Source organism: Cricetulus griseus, chromosome 7, assembly GCF_003668045.3.
Source record: "Cricetulus griseus strain 17A/GY chromosome 7, alternate assembly CriGri-PICRH-1.0, whole genome shotgun sequence".
Lineage (NCBI taxonomy): Eukaryota > Metazoa > Chordata > Mammalia > Rodentia > Cricetidae > Cricetulus > Cricetulus griseus.
The window spans coordinates 109,161,636-109,177,406 of record NC_048600.1 but is presented as its reverse complement, the minus strand read 5'-3'; the positions used below and the strand labels follow the sequence as shown (position 1 = coordinate 109,177,406).

At 46.7% G+C, this 15,771-nt stretch overlaps 2 protein-coding genes across 2 annotated transcripts; both read right to left on the bottom strand.

Moving 5' to 3' along the window:
• Positions 1-52: 52 nt before the first annotated feature.
• Positions 53-10,217, bottom strand: Gip (gastric inhibitory polypeptide; the record flags this gene model as incomplete). The annotated part of the gene is made up of 4 exons (XM_027424095.2): positions 53-173; positions 8,015-8,116; positions 9,430-9,519; positions 10,069-10,217. Coding segments are annotated over 4 exons (462 nt in total), but the record flags the coding sequence as incomplete, so codon positions are not given.
• A 512-nt stretch (positions 10,218-10,729) lies between these two features.
• On the bottom strand, positions 10,730-15,338 carry Gip (gastric inhibitory polypeptide). The gene is made up of 3 exons (XM_027424087.2): positions 15,241-15,338; positions 11,373-11,519; positions 10,730-10,823 (listed from the first exon to the last, which is right to left on the bottom strand). Exons 1-3 carry the CDS (start codon positions 15,324-15,326, stop codon positions 10,730-10,732), a joined length of 327 nt encoding a protein of 108 aa, XP_027279888.1. The 5' UTR covers positions 15,327-15,338.
• Between the last annotated feature and the right edge of the window lie 433 nt (positions 15,339-15,771).

Genomic DNA, 15,771 nt, shown 5'->3' with positions numbered 1-15,771 from the left:
CCGAGGCTGAGTGTTTTGCGGCGGGGGGCGGGGGAGGAAGAGCAGCCTCGCCTTAAGTTGAGGGCCGCGTTCCCCGAAGCCCAGACGACGTCGAAGGCGCGAACTCCGGCCTCCGTTGTGTTTCTCTTTGCATCCCACGAAGGTGGGTGCCTGGTGTTATGGGACTCCAGCGCCTGGAGAGCAACAGATGCTTCAGGGACATCACCAAGTGCTGTGTTGGCCGTGGAAGGTGCCTTTTTTTTTTCCAGACAAGGCCTCACTATATATCCTTGGCTGGACTGGAACTCACGATATAAGCCAAGCTGGCTTCAAATTTACAGAGGTCTCCTGCCTCGACCTCCGAATGTTGGTATTAAATACATATGCCCCCGCGCCCAGTTGAGGCAAAAGCCAATAAAAAAGCAATCTTAGAAGCAGCAGCAGCACTCTGATAGTTTTGTGCCACGCACTGCACAACTTGCTTTGTTTTACATTTTCTCAACCCTCAAATTCGTGAGTTGGTATTGTATTTCACAAGAGACTCGTGAATCTGCGTTAAATTACTTAACTGCATAGAACAGGACTTAGCAATGAGTCAGGCAGTCTGACTCACATTCAAGTTCTTAGCTGTACGTTCTTTTTGGTGTTTTTTGTTTGTCTCTTGAGTGAGTCTCTACATACCCCTTACTGTCCTGAAACTCACTGTGTAGAACAGGCGGCACAGAGATCTTGTTGCCTCTGCCTCCTGGGCACTGAGATTAAAGGTGTGTGCCACCATTTATAGCCCTTAGCTGTAACTCAGAATCTCTACAAATGAATCCAACAAGTAAGCTTCATTATGTAAGAAAGGGTTCTGTCCTTGTGGCAGACAGACTTACTGCATAGTTTTCTGCCTCACACAGGCAGTGTCATGCACACTTAACGTGCTATGTTACAGATCTGGTGATGAGGCTTTAGGTGAAGTCACTGTGGTTAAAACTATCTTTACAGGTAGTCTTTTACAATGGCTGGCTCGTAGAAAGGACATTATACAAAGAGAGAAAAAAGTATATAACTTTTTGACTCTTTGTCGTTCCCCTCAGATATCCACGACCCCACAAATGTAAATCCAAACTTTTCCCTAAGGTATTAAATTCTTTTTTATTATTATTATTGTCTGTGGGTTAGTGTGTGGGCATACATGCCATGGTGCTTGTGAGGAAGTCAGAGAACAATTTTGTGAAGTCTGTTTTCTCTTTCCATAGTAAGTTCTATCATGAAGAATCAGTAAAACATAGCCGATGTAAAAAGTAATTTCTAGGATCTGGAGAGATGGCTCTTTGGTTAAGAGCAAATAGTAATTTTTGTTTTGTTGTTTTTTCCAGACAGGGTTTCTTTGTGTAGCCTTGGATGTCCTGGAACTGGCTTCTCCATACACCAGGCTGGCCTTGAACTCACAGACATTCGCCTGCCTCTGCTTCCAGGGTGCTGGGAATAAAGGTGTGCACTGAGCATGTGTTACCTTTTGCAGAGGACCTGGGTTTGATTCCCATCATACCCATGGTGTCTCATAACCATTAATAACCCCAGTTCTGGGGGATGTGGTGCACACCATGTATGCATGTAAATGTTTCATAAAGTAAAATAAATAAACCTTTTTTCCAAGTAATTTCTAAACCAAGCTTGGTGGCTCATACCTTAAATGCCAGCACCCAGGAGGCAGAGGCAGGCAGATTTCTGAGAGTTCAAGACCAGTTTGGTCTACATAATGAGGACAGCCAGAGCTACACAGAGAAACCCTATCTCAAATAAACAAACAAAATTGTAATTTCTAGCTGGTGAGATAAGCACAACTGTAATCCAAGGTCTTGGGAGACAAGAGAATCAGGAGTTCAAGGCCAGCCTGACTACATAGCAAGTAAGAGGCCAGCATGAGACCTTGTCTCAAAACAGAACAAAACCATTAGGGAAGATGAGATGACCAAGCCTGAAGACCTGGATTCAATTTCTAGGACCTACACGATGAAAGGAAAGAATTGACTTCTCCAAGTTGTCCTCTGACTTCTTCATGGATGCCACCCCATACCCACACAAACACGAACTGTGGTGTGCTTAAGTGTTCACATACAGAAAGAAATAAATGAAAAAATAATTTTAAGTGCCAGTCATGGTGGCTCATGCCTTTAATTCTAATACTCCAGAGGCAGGCAGTTCTCTAAGTTGGAGTCCAGCCTGAGCTACATAGTGAATTTCTATTTTTTTTTTCAAGACAGGGTTTATCTGTAGGTTTTGGAAACTGTCCTGGAACTTTCTTTGAAGACCATGCTGGTCTGGAACTCACAGAGATCCACCTGCCTCTGCCTCCTGACTGTTGGGAGTAAAGATGTGTGCCACCACCACCCACTTTAAAACCTACTTTTAATAAATCCTAACTACTTCATTAAATATAATAATAGTAAGAGGACCCAGAATCAAAAGGTACTTGCCTTGATGTCAATCCTGATGACCAGAATTGGAATCCTGGAACCCACATGGTATGAGGAGAGAACCAACTCTGGAAAGCTATTCTCTGTCCTCCACAAGAGCTCCAGTGCACACACATGCATGCAGACACACATGCACACAGGCATGCACTTACACAATAAATAGATGTAAACGCTACTTAATAAAGATGAAGGTATAGCTCAGCGTCAGGTACTGTGTGGGTGGGTGCTGGGTTCTAGACCCTAGTGTCACAAAGGGAGAGGGGAGAATGACTAAAATAAACCTCTGAGCAAAGACTGTCCCGAAATTGCATGCTACAAACTTCAGAAGCTGCAGAAGTTTAGAAGGGAAGAAATAATATCACCAACAATGCATGAAAACTTAGAAGTCAGCCAGACTTGGTGGCCCACCCCTTTAATCCCAGCACTTAGGAAGCAGAGGCAGGCAGATCTCTGAGATCAAGGATAGCTTGGTCTACAGGGCAAGTTCCAGGACAGCAAAGGCTATGGAAAGAAACCCTGTCATGGAAAATAAAAAGTAAATAATAATAATTTAAAAAATCTAAAAAAATTTTAAATGTTTTTAAATTTTATGTGTATGTATGTTTTGCCTTTGTGTATGTATACCGTATGTGGGCAGTGCTCTCAGATGCCAGAAAAAGGCATCAGATCTCTTGGGACTGGAATTGCAGACAGTTGTGAATTGTCTTGTGGATGCTGAGAATGGAACCCCAGGTCCTTTGAAAGAACAGCCAGTGTTCCTCATTACCACTGAGCCATCCCTCCAACCACCCCACAAAATGATTATATTCAAATTATATTTGTAAAGTACATATTTGTGTGTGTGTGTGTGTGTGTAGCCCTGGATGTTCTGGAACTAGCTCTGTAGAAAAGGCTGGACTTGAACTCACAGAGATCCACCTGCCTCTGCTTCCTGAGTGCTAGGTTTAAAGGTATACACCACTACTCCAAACTAAATTTCTTTAGTCCAACTGTGTAGCCCATGCTGGCCTGGAACTCCACTATGTAAGCCAGGCTGGCTTTCAAACTTAAAGAGATCCACCTGCTTCTGGCTCCAGAATGCTAGGTTTAAAGATGTGGCCTACCACATCCAACATTTTATTTAGATACAAGGTCTCACTACAGTTCAGGTTGCCTCAAACTTTCAGCAGTCTTCCTGCCTCATCTTCCCCAGTGCTGTATTTCAGTGCTGAGCCATCCCTTTGAGGCCCGAGTCCTGACTGCTCCTCAGCTCTTATGTGTACTCCCCATTGCTCATCTTCTGATTTACTGACTTGATTTTTTTAAATTGATGTGTATGAGCTGGGCAGTGGTGGCACACGCCTTTAATTCCAGTACTTGGGAGGCAGAGGCAGGTGGATTTCTGTGAGTTCAAGACCAGCCTGGTCTACAAGAGCTAGTTCCAGGACAGCTTCCAAAGCCACAGGGAAACCCTGTCTCGAAAAACCAATAAATAAATAAATTGATGTGTATGTATGTGTGTCTGTGTGGGGATATGCACAGGTGAGTGTGCATGCCCTCTGAGGCCAGAAGAGTATGTTGGATCACCTGGAGCGAGAGTTAACAGGCCATTGTGAGCCACTGGATGGGGGCTTTGGGAACCAAAGTCCAGTCCTCTCATTCTTACCTCTGAGCTGTGTCTCCAGCTTACTTACTCACTGTTTTGTCCACCTGGTCTCAGCTGTTTCCTCACCACATCACACCTAGAAAGGACTTTTCTGTCTTTCTTCACATGACTCAGCACACTGGGACTAGTAATGTGTTTGTGTGTGGAAAGATGAAGGTTTGCTGGCTGTGGTCTTCGCACACCAGGTCCAGCTACTTTGAAGACCTATGTAGAAGACCTGGAGAGCCTTCCTTTTGTGTTTGTTTGCTTTGGAGACTAAGACAGTCTTATGTAGGCAAGTCTGTCCTTGAGTTCCTTATCCTCCTGCCTTCCCTCTTCAACACTGGTTTTACAAGCTTGTAATATCATGCTCAGCTAGCATGAAGGTCTGCTATTTGTCTGTTGCTTCGTGGTTATGCAGTGATTCTGTCAGAAGCCCTCCTGTCTTATGTTGAATTTTCCATATGCTGGTAGGTGTGCAGAGGAATAACTGGTGTCCCTTTTCCCTGGGAGGCACGGACACACCCAGGATATGCACAACCACAACCTGTCAGTGCTCAGTTCACATTGGAATGAGTTTTCACAGTAGACACCAGGATTTACTTCAGCTCAAGACTTTATTGGTTTGGTTCTTGCAGAGACTTTGGACGAGGGTGGAAGCAGGACCTGGCAAGCAAAGGGTAGAGTCCAATCCTGCTCTGGACTAGGTCCGTCACTGAGACCTGGAAGAAGGGAGACAAGGAAGGGAGGGTGGTTACCAACTGAGTCAGCTCAGCAAATTTATCCTGGCGCCCAGGCATAGATAAACCACTCCTACCTGCAAATAGACTTTTTGTTTGTTTTTGGTTTTTCTGGACTGGGTTTCTCTGTGTTTCAGCTCTAGCTATCCTAGTACTAGTTTTGTAGAGCAGGCTGACCTCAAACTCAGAGTTCCACCCACCACTTCCTCCTGAGTGCTGGGATTAAAGGTGTACACTGACTAGTTTCAAATGACCTTTTTAAAGGTCATTTGATTTATCAGTAGTCAAAATCATTCACAAAGTACAGAGACAGTTCCTCACCTTCCTACAGAGGCTTCTCATCTCCACTGGCTTGATCACATTGTATGTTTGTGGTGTGTGTGTGTGTGTGTGTATGTATGTATGTATGTATGTATGTATGTATTTGTGTACATCTTCGTGTGTGTCCATGTGTGCAGACTAGAGATTGCTGTCCATCTTAATTTTGGGGGGGGGGGCTTTTCGAGACAGGATTTCTCTGTGTAGCTTTGGAGCCTATCCTGACACTCGCTCTGGAGACCAGGCTGGCCTGAACTCACAGAGATCCGCCTGCCTCTGCCTCCCGAGTGCTGGGATTAAAGGCATGAGCCACCAACTCTCAGCCCACCTTGATTTTTTAAAAAGGTTTATTTCCTTTTATTTTATGTTTTTGGGTGTTTTGCCTATGTGTATATGTGTACACAATGTGGATACAGTGCCTGTGGAGACCCGAAGAGAAGGCTCTGGAATTAGAGTTAATCGGTGGCTATTAACTATCATGTAGGTGCTGGAACAGAACACAGTTTCTCTGGAAGAACAGCAAGTGCTTAACCACTGAGCATTCTCTCCAGCCTCTATCTACCTTATTTTTATTTTTTTAAAGACCTGGGGTTTCACTATTTTCTCTGGATGTCATGAAACTCGCTATGTAAATCAGATTGGCCTCAAACTCACGGAGATCTGCCTGCCTCTGCCTCCCAGTGCTGGAATTAAAGGCATATGCTGCCACTACCCAGCTCCCAAGTTATTTTTTAAGGAAGGATCTCTCACTGAACCTGGAGCTCACTGATCAGCTAGACTGGTTGGCAATCCACAGTGATGTACCTGTATCCATCTCAACACTGGGATTAAAGGCATGCTGTGGTCCTGGCTTTCTCATAAGTGAGGGAATTGAACTCAAGTCCTCAGGTTTGCTCAAAAGCACTTTACCCATTGAGCTATCTCTCCAGTCTCAGATTTCCTCCCTCCATCCCTCTCCAGCTCCTATTATTAAAGTCTGGGCGTGTTCTGGTTTCTGTGTGTTGGACTGAGGTCCTCTGTCACCATTGGGGTTCATGTATTTAGGCCCTCACTCTGGAATAGAACCTAGCAGATGGCCACTGGGATGAACAGTGATTATGGAGCAGGGAAATGTGGAGCATCAAATATGGGTCCCTAGGAAGGTGCCACTGCCCTAAGGCCATGAGGGAAAGCTGAGAACAGAATGGGCAGTGGGTGAGAAGACAGAGGACAGGAGAACAGCACCTGAGCTGGAGGAAGCTGAGAAGGGAATCTTGGAAGAACAGGTAGCAGCATATACTGCTCAGCTCTTATTATTTCTCTGACGTGGCCCTCCCTCTTTGCTTCATCCCCTTGCTTTGTCTTATTATATTCATTTATTGTGTGTGCACATGTGTGCATGCTGCAGAGGGCTAAGAACAACCTGCAGGAGTCAGTTCTCTCCTTTCACCATGCTGGTCCCAGGGATCGAACTCACTAGGTTTCATAAAGGTTTTTACCATTGAGCCACACTCCCCATTTTTGGATGGGGTGCTAGCACAGAACTCCCTTGAACTCACGGAGATCCACCTGCCTCTGCCTGCTAAGTTTTAAGATTACAGGTGTGTGACTTTACACTCCTAACTCACTTGTTTGTCTTATTTAAACCTAGCCACAATCCCATAAGCTTTTTTCTTCAGTATGAAGGAGAGAACCCAGGTCTTTATACCTGCTAGGCAAGTGTTCTGCCAACCTTCCATGGAAAGATTTATGTGTCCTTGACTTTTTTTCTTTGGTCCTTTGGTTGGTTTGGTTTGGTTTTGAGACAGTCTATAGCTCAGGCTTGCCTCAAATACAGTCAGTAACCGAGAGTGAGCTTGAACTTCTGGTCCTCCTGCCTCTATTTCTTGAGTACTGGGATTATATAAGCAAGTGTCACCATGGTACTTTTGTAGTTTTTCTTTCTCATCATGGATCTCTTTCTGTAGAGCAGATTGGCCTCAAACTCAGACTTCCTCCCGCCAATACCACCCAAGTGCTGGAATCAAAGGTGTAGGCCACCATGCCTGGCTATGGTTTTCTTTTTTTGTTTTTTTGTTTTTGTTTTGTTTTGTTTTTTGGGGGGTTTTGTTTGTTTGTTTGTTTGTTTTTGGTTTTTTTTTGTTTTTGTTTTTTTTTTGCTTTTTCGAGACAGGGTTTCTCTGTGTAGCTTTAGAGCCTATCCTGGCACTCACTCTGGAGACTAGGCTGGCCTCGAACTCACAAAGATCTGCCTGCCTCTGCCTCCCGAGTGCTGGGATTAAAGGTGTGTGCCACCAACACCCAGCCTTTATTTTTGTTCTAGTTTGTTATATTAGTTTAAATTTGGGGAGTAGGTTATCACTATGTAGACCTGGCTGTCTTGGAACTCACCAGTATAAACCAGACTCAAGCTACTAGACAATCTTCCTGAGATCCTTCTGCCAAGTGCTAGGTGACAGCCCTCTCTCTCTCTCTCTCTCTCTCTCTCACACACACACACACACACACACACACACACACACACACACAGAGCCATTATAGATCTGAAAGTGTTAGTTCTTTGCTAGTGTGTATTGGGACAAAGATCTGAATGAAGACTATAGGCAGACCCCTATAATCCCAGTACTGAGAAGACAGGAGGATCATGAGTTTGACACCAACCTAGGCAACCCAGGGTGCTCTGAACCAACCTGGACTAAGCAAACAAACAAACAAACAGGACTGGGGATATGGCTCAGTGGTAGAGCATTTGCTTAACAATTGCCCTGGGTTCAATTCCCAACAAGACATACATGGGCACACAGACAGTGAGCTACTAACACACACAAATCTGAATATATATGTCACCTGGAAGTCTAAACTTCTAACTAACAACCTTACAACACCCCCGTAGCCCTCGTGCTCCCCACCTGAGCCAGGAGAGCTCTATTTGGTCCACCATCCAGGCCAGCAGCTCTCGAATAAGCAAATCCCTTAGCACATCTTCATCACTGGGGTTCTTGGGCAAGGAGCTGCAAAGAAGACAGATTGCAGGGGCCTGGGTGTTTTGTTTTCAGACAGTCTCACTCTATAGCCCTGGCTGGCCCAGAACTTGCTATGTAAACCAAATTGGGCTGAGTACTGGGATTAAAGCATATGCCAAAAGCTAGGGAGCCAGCACAGCTAGCTGCCTCTGGGATATCTCCACTCTCTGATCCCTAGCCTCTTTTGTGCTGGGCCCTACCTAGTTCTGCCTACCCAGGGAACACGGGGTCCTCAATCCAGGCAAAACAAACCAGTTTTGCAGGGATGCAGCTCATCCACTCACCTCTAAAGTTATCTGATAATGCATCCATTTCCATCCAGTGACCCCATAGACAATGTCCCTGAGCCTCACATTCATCACTTCTTCACAGACCAGGTGGCTGATGTCAGGACTCTGGCTTTGGGAGAATGCCCTGTCCTCTCAAACAGCCTTCCTGAGATTTGGCAAGGAGAAGCCAACTCTGAGGTCCCTCGTTCCCTACTCTCCCTGATACAGTGAATCCATGTATACATTCAGTTACAGGCCTTAGAAAGCCCTCAGGGGATCCGCCAGGACTTCGCTCACTGGAACCCTCTCTTTGAGCTCTTAGAGAAGGGGGTGCTTGTCGTGGGATCCCTGCCCTCCTCTGCAGTCTGAGAGAGGGAGCTGTTGTGGAATATTACTTAAACTATATAAAAGTGTGTTACATTTGTTTATGCTGTATTTGTTTAATTATGTAAACGTGTGCTGCTGTTTGACCTTGCCTACCTAAGGCACCTGATTGCTCTAATAAAAAACTAAATAGCCAATAGCTAGGCAGTAGAGGTATAGACGGCACTGGCAGGCAGAGAATAAGTAAGAGGATCTCAGGAAGATTGTCTAGTAGCTTGAGTCTGGTTTATACTGGTGAGTTCCAAGACAGCCAGGTCTACGTAGTGATAACCTACTCCCCAAATTTAAACTAATATAACAAACTAGAACAAAAATAAAGGCTGGGCGTTGGTGGCATATGCCTTTAATCCCAGCACTAGGGAGGCAGAGGCCAGCCTGGTCTCCAGAGTGAGTACCAGGATAGGCTCCAAAGCTGCACAGAGAAACCTTGTCTCAAAAAACAAAAAACAAAAAAAAGGTAAAAAAGCCCCAAGCTACAAGGTAGATGCACAGAAACAGGTAAGCCTAAGAGAAGGCCGAATATTCATAACTAATATTAAGTCTCCACGTCAAGATTTGGGAGCTGGCTGGTGGCTGAAGGAAAGACTGCTATTCAGTGAAGCCAGTGAGCTGGAGGCTGTTTCCCCTCTGTCCTCATGACAGACTCACCTCTGCTGTCCCTCTGTCTCCTCATTTCTCTGAGATTGTCCTGCCAGCTCCACAGCCCGGGCCTCTCTCTGGGTGATGTTGTGTTTCCAGCTGGCGAGATGAAGACGATTTGGGAGTGAGTTGGTTGGAGAGAAAGGGACACTGGGACCTTGAACACCTCACCAGTAGGAGCAACAGTGCCTCTTTCTCCACATCCTAGCACCCCCCACCCCCAACACTGTTTGTATTCAGTTGCCACCAGCACCAACTGCTCTTCAGAATCCACCAGGCTGACAAAACAGTGGCAGAACAAGATTTGGCATTGGTTGTAGGAGGCACAATAGTGGTTTAATCCCAGAGTCCAAAGTAGCCACCAGTAAACAGGCAACCCATTTCCTGCTGCCTTCATCCCCAGACTTCTGGGGTCCCTCTTGGGGCTTCCATATTTTCTCTGGCTCCTTCCCTTAGAGATAAAGGATGGGAGAACACCTCATCCTGCACCAGACTGCTCTATTGCCCAGTCAGAGTCTCAGAGCCCTGGGTGTGGCCAGTTCCTCATCCTTACTTGCTGAAAGATGTCAGTGGAGCTGTGCACCTCACAGGTGCTGTGAGCATCGCAGAGTTTGGTATGGGAAAGGAGGGGTGCAGGGAATTACTTACTCATTCTTCTTCCCCTTCTGGGCCAACAGCCAGTTCACAAAATCTTGTTGGCGGATCTTGTCCAACGCAATGCTGTAATCGCTAATGAAAGTCCCCTCTGCATACCTCGGGCCTCGAGGCCGGGGGCTACCAAATCTAGCATGGGACCTGAGAGGTGAGAGATAGAAACCAGGACAGCAGTGAAGGGACAAAGGTTAGGAAACCATATAGCTTTGATTAAGTCCTTTGGTTCATAGTCAATAACGAAATGAAAGAGCTGGTCGTGAGAGTGCTTGCCTGTCATCCCAGTACTTGGAAGGCAGAGGCAGGAGGATCACTACAAGTTCCACTCAGTGGTGGCTTACACCTTTAATCCTCGCACTCAAACTCACAGGTGGATCTCTGTGAGTTTGAGGCCAGCCTGGTCTACAGAGTGAATTCTAGGACAGCCAAGGCTACACAGAGAAACCTTGTCTCAAACAAAACAAAAAAAAGGTAAAAAAGCCCCAAGCTACAAGGTAGATGCACAGAAACAGGTAAGCCTAAGAGAAGGCCGAATATTCATAACTAATATTAAGTCTCCACGTCAAGATTTGGGAGCTGGCTGGTGGCTGAAGGAAAGACTGCTATTCAGTGAAGCCAGTGAGCTGGAGGCTGTTTCCCCTCTGTCCTCATGACAGACTCACCTCTGCTGTCCCTCTGTCTCCTCATTTCTCTGAGATTGTCCTGCCAGCTCCACAGCCCGGGCCTCTCTCTGGGTGATGTTGTGTTTCCAGCTGGCGAGATGAAGACGATTTGGGAGTGAGTTGGTTGGAGAGAAAGGGACACTGGGACCTTGAACACCTCACCAGTAGGAGCAACAGTGCCTCTTTCTCCACATCCTAGCACCCCCCACCCCCAACACTGTTTGTATTCAGTTGCCACCAGCACCAACTGCTCTTCAGAATCCACCAGGCTGACAAAACAGTGGCAGAACAAGATTTGGCGTTGGTTGTAGGAGGCACAATAGTGGTTTAATCCCAGAGTCCAAAGTAGCCACCAGTAAACAGGCAACCCATTTCCTGCTGCCTTCATCCCCAGACTTCTGGGGTCCCTCTTGGGGCTTCCATATTTTCTCTGGCTCCTTCCCTTAGAGATAAAGGATGGGAGAACACCTCATCCTGCACCAGACTGCTCTATTGCCCAGTCAGAGTCTCAGAGCCCTGGGTGTGGCCAGTTCCTCATCCTTACTTGCTGAAAGATGTCAGTGGAGCTGTGCACCTCACAGGTGCTGTGAGCATCGCAGAGTTTGGTATGGGAAAGGAGGGGTGCAGGGAACTACTTACTCATTCTTCTTCCCCTTCTGGGCCAACAGCCAGTTCACAAAATCTTGTTGGCGGATCTTGTCCAACGCAATGCTGTAATCGCTAATGAAAGTCCCCTCTGCATACCTCGGGCCTCGAGGCCGGGGGCTACCAAATCTAGCATGGGACCTGAGAGGTGAGAGATAGAAACCAGGACAGCAGTGAAGGGACAAAGGTTAGGAAACCATATAGCTTTGATTAAGTCCTTTGGTTCATAGTCAATAACGAAATGAAAGAGCTGGTCGTGAGAGTGCTTGCCTGTCATCCCAGTACTTGGAAGGCAGAGGCAGGAGGATCACTACAAGTTCCACTCAGTGGTGGCTTACACCTTTAATCCTCGCACTCAAACTCACAGGTGGATCTCTGTGAGTTTGAGGCCAGCCTGGACTACTAAGCAAGTTCCAGAAGAGCTTCCAAAGCTACAGAGAAACCCAATCTGGAAAAAGAAAACAACAACAAAAAGACCATCTCGCCAGGCGGTAGTGGCGCACGCCTTTAATCCCAGCACTCGGGAGGCAGAGGCAGGCTGATCTCTGTCTACAAGAGCTAGTTCCAGGACAGCCTCCAAAGCCACAGGGAAACCCTGTCTGGGGGAAGTGGGGACAAAAAAAAAAGGCACACACACACAGAGAAACCCTGCCTCAAAAAAACAAAAAAAGGGGACTGGAGTGATGGCTCAGTGCTTGGTTAAGAGCACCAACTGATCTACCCAGAAAACCCAGGTTCAATTCCCAGCACCCACATGGCAGCCCACAACTGTCTGTAACTCCAGGATTTGACACTCTCACACAGACCATACATGCAGGCAAAACAGGAATGCAAATGCACATAAAAATAAAGATAAATTATTAAATAATAATAACAGTGAACTCAGGGGCTGTTGAGCCTTTTTGACAAATAAAGAGGTTTCCTATTGAGCCTGTCAACCAGAGTTCAACCCCATGACCTACAGGATAGAGAGAACCAACTCCCAAAGGCTCAGTGTCAGTAATCTCAGTGTTCAGGAGCTGGAGGCAAGGGGATCCCAAATTCTGTTGTTTATATTTTATTATTATTATGGGATGTTTCCATGACAGAGCACATGTGCAGGCCAGTGGGTGCCTCTGTGGAGTTATTTCTCTCCTCCCACATTTTTGTGCCCTCTGCAGATTGAACTCAGGTTGTCGGGCTTGCATCGCTGGGCAAGTGACTTTACCCTCTTAGCCATCTCACTGGCCCCAGATGCCAAAGTTTTAAACTGCCCTGGGCTACATATTTAGATCCTGTGTCAATATAGCAACACCAACAATAACAGTATTTGGTGACATCACAGAGAGTACTTACTTTGACTCAAGCACTGCATGAGAGCTTTGGTTTATATTTTTTTTCGGTACTGGGAATTGAACCCAGTGCCTTGTATACATTAGGCAAGTGTCTTACCACTGCACTACATCCCCAGTCTGTACAAACTTTTTAGTACACAAAATTATCCCATCACAGCCCTATCAGACAGGTACTATTTGTATCTCATCTCCTTTTTCTTTTTCTTTTTCTTTTTTTTTAAAGATTTTATTTATCTATTATGTCTTCCACCTGCATGCTAGCAGAGGGCACCAGGTCTCTTTCAAGATGGTTGTGAGCCACCATATGGTTGCTGGGAACTGAACTCAGGACCTCTGGAAGAAGAGTCAGTGCTCTTAACCGCTGAGCCATCTCTCCAGCCCCCCCCTCCTTTTCTTAAATTTATTTTTATTTTATGTACATTAGTGTTTTGCCTGCATGCATGTCTGTGTGAAGGTGTTGGATCCACTGGAACTACAGTTAGACTGTGAGCTGCCTTGTGGGTACTGGGACTTGAACCCTGGTCCTTTGGAAGAGAAACCAGTGTTCTTAACCACTGAGCCATCTCCCCAGCCCTCCTCCTCTCTCTCTCTCTCTCTCTCTCTCTCTCTCTCTCTCTCTCTCTCTTTCTCTCTCTCTCCTCTCTCTCTCTCTCTCCTCTCTCTCTCTCTCTCTCTCTTTGGTTCTGGGATCAAATCCAGGACCTTGCACATGCCAGGTAAGTGTTTCACCACGCTTAGCCTGGTGGTGGTGGTGATGGTGATGGTGCATGCCTTTAATCCCAACACTTGGGAAACAGGGATCTGAGTTCAAGGTCTACAGAATGAGTTCCAGGATAGCCAGGGCTACACAGAGAAACTCTGTTTTGAACAACCACCACCACCAGTTTGCCTGCCTTCTGTGTCCCTATTTTGTGAATGAGGAAAACAGGGTCCCACACAGTATAAATGACAGATTCAGGATTCACTAATTAATTTGGAGCCAGGTTTCTGGGAGGGGGCACTGTTTGTCTTTCAGTTCTAGGGATGGAATCTATAAGTCTCATGCATGCCAGGCAAGTTCTGTACCACCGAGGAGTGTTTCCCGGCCCCAACCCTCTGGGATTGTTGTTGTTGCTGCTTTAGGTTTGTTAAGGTTCTGGGAAGCAAGATCTCTTGTATCCCAGGCTGGCCTCAAGCTCACTGTGTAGCTCAAGTTCACCATGAACTCCTGATCTTCCTGAGCCCTCTCACTAGTCCGGGGATGTAGGCAGCATGACACACGACACTGGCTTCCTGAGTTTCTGTTCTTTTTTTTTTTTTTTTTGAGACAGGGTCTCACTTTGTAGCCCTGGCTGGCCTGGAACTCACTGCCTGCCTCTGTTGTTTTGTTTTGCTTTTTGGCTTTTTGAGCCAGCTTTTCTCTGTGTGGCCCTGGTTGTCTTGGAACTAGATCTGTAGACCAGGCTGGCCTCTAACTCAGAGCTATCTGCCTTCCTGTGCCTCCTAAGTGCAGAGATTAAGGGCATATGACACTACTGCCTGGCCTGAGTCATTGTTCTAAACAAACACAAGGTCTGCTCTCCTGGTAGGTATTTCTGACAACTTTTGCTCACATTTCATGTGTGCCAACTTTGTGTGGTACATGGATTGCCCTTTCATCTGACAAAATCCAGTACTATTTGACAAGCCTCTGCCTCGGTCCCCAAACACACCATCAGAGCTCTGGCTCTGCCTCTCTGACTCTCATCATCTCCTCTGCCTCCGCCTCCTCCTTCTCCTCCTCCTCCTCCTCCTCCTCCTCCTCCTCCTCCTCCCTCCTCCTCCTTCTCCTCCTCCTCCTCTTCTCCCCCCTCCTCTCCCTCCTCCAGACTCTGGTCTTGTTATGTAGCCCAGGCTAGCCTCATACTTTTCAGTTTTCCTTGTCTCTTGCCTGCCAAGTGCTGAAGTTAAAGTTATAGGAGTGAACTGCCACACTCAATATTATCCCATCACAGGTCTGGTCCACTGTACTCAGTAACATGTTTGTTTGCTTGTTCCAAGACAGGGTTTCTTTGTGTAGCTTTGTAAACCAGAATGGCCTCGAACTCACAGAGATCTACCTGCCTCTGCCTGGGGTTAAAGGCATGCGCCACCACCGCCTGGCACTCTGTAACATGTTTATATGGTTCTTTTCTGTGTCTGCCGTGGTCCATGTACTCACTGAAGGCAGGAGCCATCAGTGAACCTTGGTTCACATGTATTCTGACCGTGTCTAGTGCACAGGAAGCGCTTATGAGATCTGAGTGAATGTGTGCATGCATCAATGATGGTTAGTTTTTGTAAGGGAGACCCTACACTGCAGACTCTCTGCCACCAAAAAGTCCTTCCACAGACCTAGCTAACCCCAGTCTTTCTCATTTCAACGGGAACTCGCAATAAATAAGCCGACATGCTCAGGCTGCAGACTGGCTCTCCTCTTTAACTCCCCTCCTCTCAGCCTGGAGTCCCTTTCTCACAATCCCTATCCCAAACCAGCTTATATTCCAGCCCCCTCCACCTTCCACTCCTACCTGAATTGAGCCTCTTCTTTTTCTCCCAGCCCGACCGCCAGGAAGAGGAGCACTAGCAGCAGAGAGCAGATCTTCATAGCCACCATCTTCCTAGGTTGAGTGCCTGAGCTGAAAGGAAAAAGGGCCAGTACTGCACTGAGGGGACATCCAGGAGGCCATTTGATGCTGGGACTTGGGCAAGTTCTGAGAGCTGGGGTGGGGCAGGAGCAAGTTAGGGTTACAGGAAGGGACTGGAAGGGGCATGGAGCCTTGACCCAGAGCTGATCTTGCTGTGTGGTTTCGGAGTGGGGTGGGGTGGAAGGTCTGGGAAGAAATCAGCAAAGGCCTAGGTGGTGGGAACTCCCTTTCTGGCTCATTACCAGACATCACAGGGACAGGATTTGGCAAGATTATCCCCTTAAAGCCCCGACAAAGTTCACAGCAGCCCACCTTCCCGCTTCCAACTAAGCTGTTACTCAGCCATCAAATCCCTTCTCTAGATGAAACCACACAGAGAACCATCCTACACACACACACACACACACACACACA